The sequence below is a fragment of the Vombatus ursinus genome, unplaced genomic scaffold, assembly GCF_900497805.2.
Source record: "Vombatus ursinus unplaced genomic scaffold, bare-nosed wombat genome assembly UNPS02014773.1, whole genome shotgun sequence".
NCBI lineage: Eukaryota > Metazoa > Chordata > Mammalia > Diprotodontia > Vombatidae > Vombatus > Vombatus ursinus.
Genome location: NW_020954551.1, coordinates 27,472,575 through 27,475,452, shown reverse-complemented (window position 1 = coordinate 27,475,452; position 2,878 = coordinate 27,472,575). Strand labels below are relative to the sequence as shown.

General features: G+C 42.3%; 1 protein-coding gene across 1 annotated transcript; it reads right to left on the bottom strand.

The window, feature by feature from the left end:
* Nucleotides 1-267: 267 nt before the first annotated feature.
* Nucleotides 268-2,418, bottom strand: LRRN1 (leucine rich repeat neuronal 1). The gene has a single exon (XM_027863711.1). It carries the CDS (start codon nucleotides 2,416-2,418, stop codon nucleotides 268-270), a length of 2,151 nt encoding a protein of 716 aa, XP_027719512.1.
* Between the last annotated feature and the right edge of the window lie 460 nt (nucleotides 2,419-2,878).

Here is a 2,878-nt window from a genome sequence, read left to right as displayed (position 1 = left end):
CTAAAACCAAATAAAATAATCATAATATAATAATAATAATAACAATAAAAACCAAACACAAACTGGAAGCTTGGAGAAGCCGCCACTTGTGTCAAACCATGGCGATACGCTATACTAAAAAATTTGGAAATATCCACCCGTCCTCACCACTCTGCCACAAACTAGCAAAGTCAAAAAATACAAAAGTCTTCAAACTTTGTTACTTTTGCAGAATAAAGCAAAAACGTCTTTGTGCTCCTTACTACCAGAAGCAAAATATCCACTGAGTTACCACATGTAATAGCTTCTGGACGTGTCAACTTGAGTTGGCTTGGTTTCTGCAGAGCCATCTTTATCTTTTTCACTGTCACCATCCCAAAGGTTAATTAGGGGAGGATACAGCTCATTCAGGGGAATTGAAGAGGTTTTTTGCATATATTTTTTTAATGAATGGTGGTAATTTTTCCTCTTAAACCTTTTGGCTACATAAACTGCAATGGAGGCCAGGCTAATCACTGCAAACATCGACCCCATGACTGCTGCCAGGGCAGTGCTAGTTTCCTGATCCGAAATGTCAAGTGCAAACGCAGCATTCTTTGTGGTGACGTTAACACAAGACTTCTGAGTCTGTTGATGGATGTTGGACACTGTGAGACACACTTCATAATCAGTGGATGGCTGAAGGTGGGTTAAGTTGTATTCGTGAACATCAACGGGGACTCTGGCAGTGTACGTGATATGGGGGTTATCGATTTTCATCGTGGCAGATGACCATTTTAAGTTTGAAGTCATGACATTGGAATTAACCTTCCAGGAGACTAAGATGGAATGAGATTCTGTCTGTTTGACATAGATTTTCAGCACCTGAGTACCATCCAAAAGGGTTCCGTTAACCCTTATTGTAGCTACTCGTGTATCGGCCCCTTCTACATTTTGGGCGACACAAGTATATCTCCCTGAGTCTTCTACCTGTATACTAGTGATTTCCAAAGTGCCTTCATTGCTCAGCTTATACTTGTCTGAAAGAGTTTCCACTGTTATTTTATTTCCAAGTGGTGTTACCCAGTAAATTTCGGGCTCAGGTTCTGCCATGGCTCGACAATCCAGGAATACCGTCATGCCAATGTCCATGTTCAAATGATTTGGAAATGTGTCATGAGAAATCATAGGGAGGCACTGTTCACTCGAGTCCTGAATTAAAACTTCCTTTACCTGCTGCCCCCTATATTCAGGTGGCATGGCACAAAACATGGACAGGGGCTCCATGAAACGGATATTGGTTTTGTTGGAGTTAACCCAGTGGATGACACAGTCACATCTCAGAGGATTGCTGTGAATGCTGATCTCACGCAGGTTAGGAAGAGATTCCACTGTCTTTTGGTAAACAGCATTCAAGGCATTGTTATTGAGCATCAAGCTTTCAAGAGCAGGGACATTGCGAAAAGCTAAGCGATGAATGTAAGACAACTTGGGATTATTGGTGGCTTCGAGTTTTGTGAGCTCGGGCAGATTGTCCAGCGCATAGCGATCCACTGATACCAGTTCCCCCATATTGTTGATGCCAAGTTCTTTTAACCTTAGCATGTTTCTGAAGTCCCCTTCTTGGATTTTGTGAATTGGGTTTTTGTTGAGGTCTAGAAATTTCAAGTTTGGAACTTTCTGAAGCGCAAGCTGGGGGACGGTGACCAATTTATTATCATAAAAAGAAAGACTCTCAAGGCTGTCCAGGCCTACTAAGGCATTTCCAGGAATGTCGGTGAGATACATTCCTGCCAAAACCAAGCTTCGTAGATTTGAAAGGGGCTTAAAATTCATATCTAAGATGCCAATCACTGGATTTTCCCCAATCATCAGGATTTCCAGGTTAGGTGTCGAATCAAACCAGCGACTATCAATCACTTTCAATTTGTTGGAATTGAGGTGGAGCCTCAGAAGATTCTTCAGCCCTGAAAAGGCATTAGCAGAAATGCTGCTGATCTGGTTATGGTTTATGTAGAGTTCTTGCAGGTTGCTGAGGTCCTGCAGACAGTAATCAGTCATCTCTGTGATCTGATTTTCCTCTAGATGGAGGGTAGTGAGCTGGGTGAGATTGGCCAGTCCTACTTCCCGTATACTTGTGAAGTTGTTCTGTGAAAAATCCAACTCTGTCAAGTTGAAAAGCTGCTGGAGCTCATCGGAGGTCTTGGCAATGTTGTTGCTCTGTAAGAGGAGAACTTGCGTGTCACCTGAAAGGTTGCTGGGAATTCTTGTTAAGCGGAGGTCATTGCAGTCCACTGTCGTGGCCTCTCTGTATGTGGATTGTGGAGTGAACCATGGCCTGATTTCACACACACAAAGTTGTGGACATTCATTACTCTGGATGGAAGACTCAGTTAATGAATTCATTAGCAATTCCAGCACCAAATGGCAAGCTACTAAGGCAAAGCGAATCCTAGCCATGCTGGTTTGGTAGGAAGTTCAAACCTCCACTTTCTTCCAATTTAACAAAGTCCAAATACTAGTAAGAGATATCCAGGATAGCAAGCACAAAACGTAAACATTCAAGCAAAGTTTCAGTTGTGATGCGTGACTATCCAGAGTCTGAAGGGTGATTTTCTGAGCTTTCACAGGGCAGGAAGTGATTGGGAGTCTTTTAACGGCACCTCTCAATTTCAGGCCTGGGCACAAAGCTCCACAGCATGAATTAGTTCAGCCAAATCAAGGTCTGGAGACGTGCCTGAAAAGCAGATTAGGACACATGTTATGTTCCTTCCACATGCTTTCTACATTACAATCTTTTCTTCATTTACTAAAAAGGCATAATCATTCTCAAATCTAATTATGGAATATCTCAACTCTATTTAAAGAAGCTAAACAAGATTGGAAATTGTAGGGCACTCCACTAATGCACACCCCATTT

Excerpts from the sequence above, each read along its gene's own strand:
- LRRN1 (XM_027863711.1), bottom strand. The coding sequence starts at position 2,418 with ATGGCTAGGATTCGCTTTGCCTTAGTAGCTTGCCATTTGGTGCTGGAA.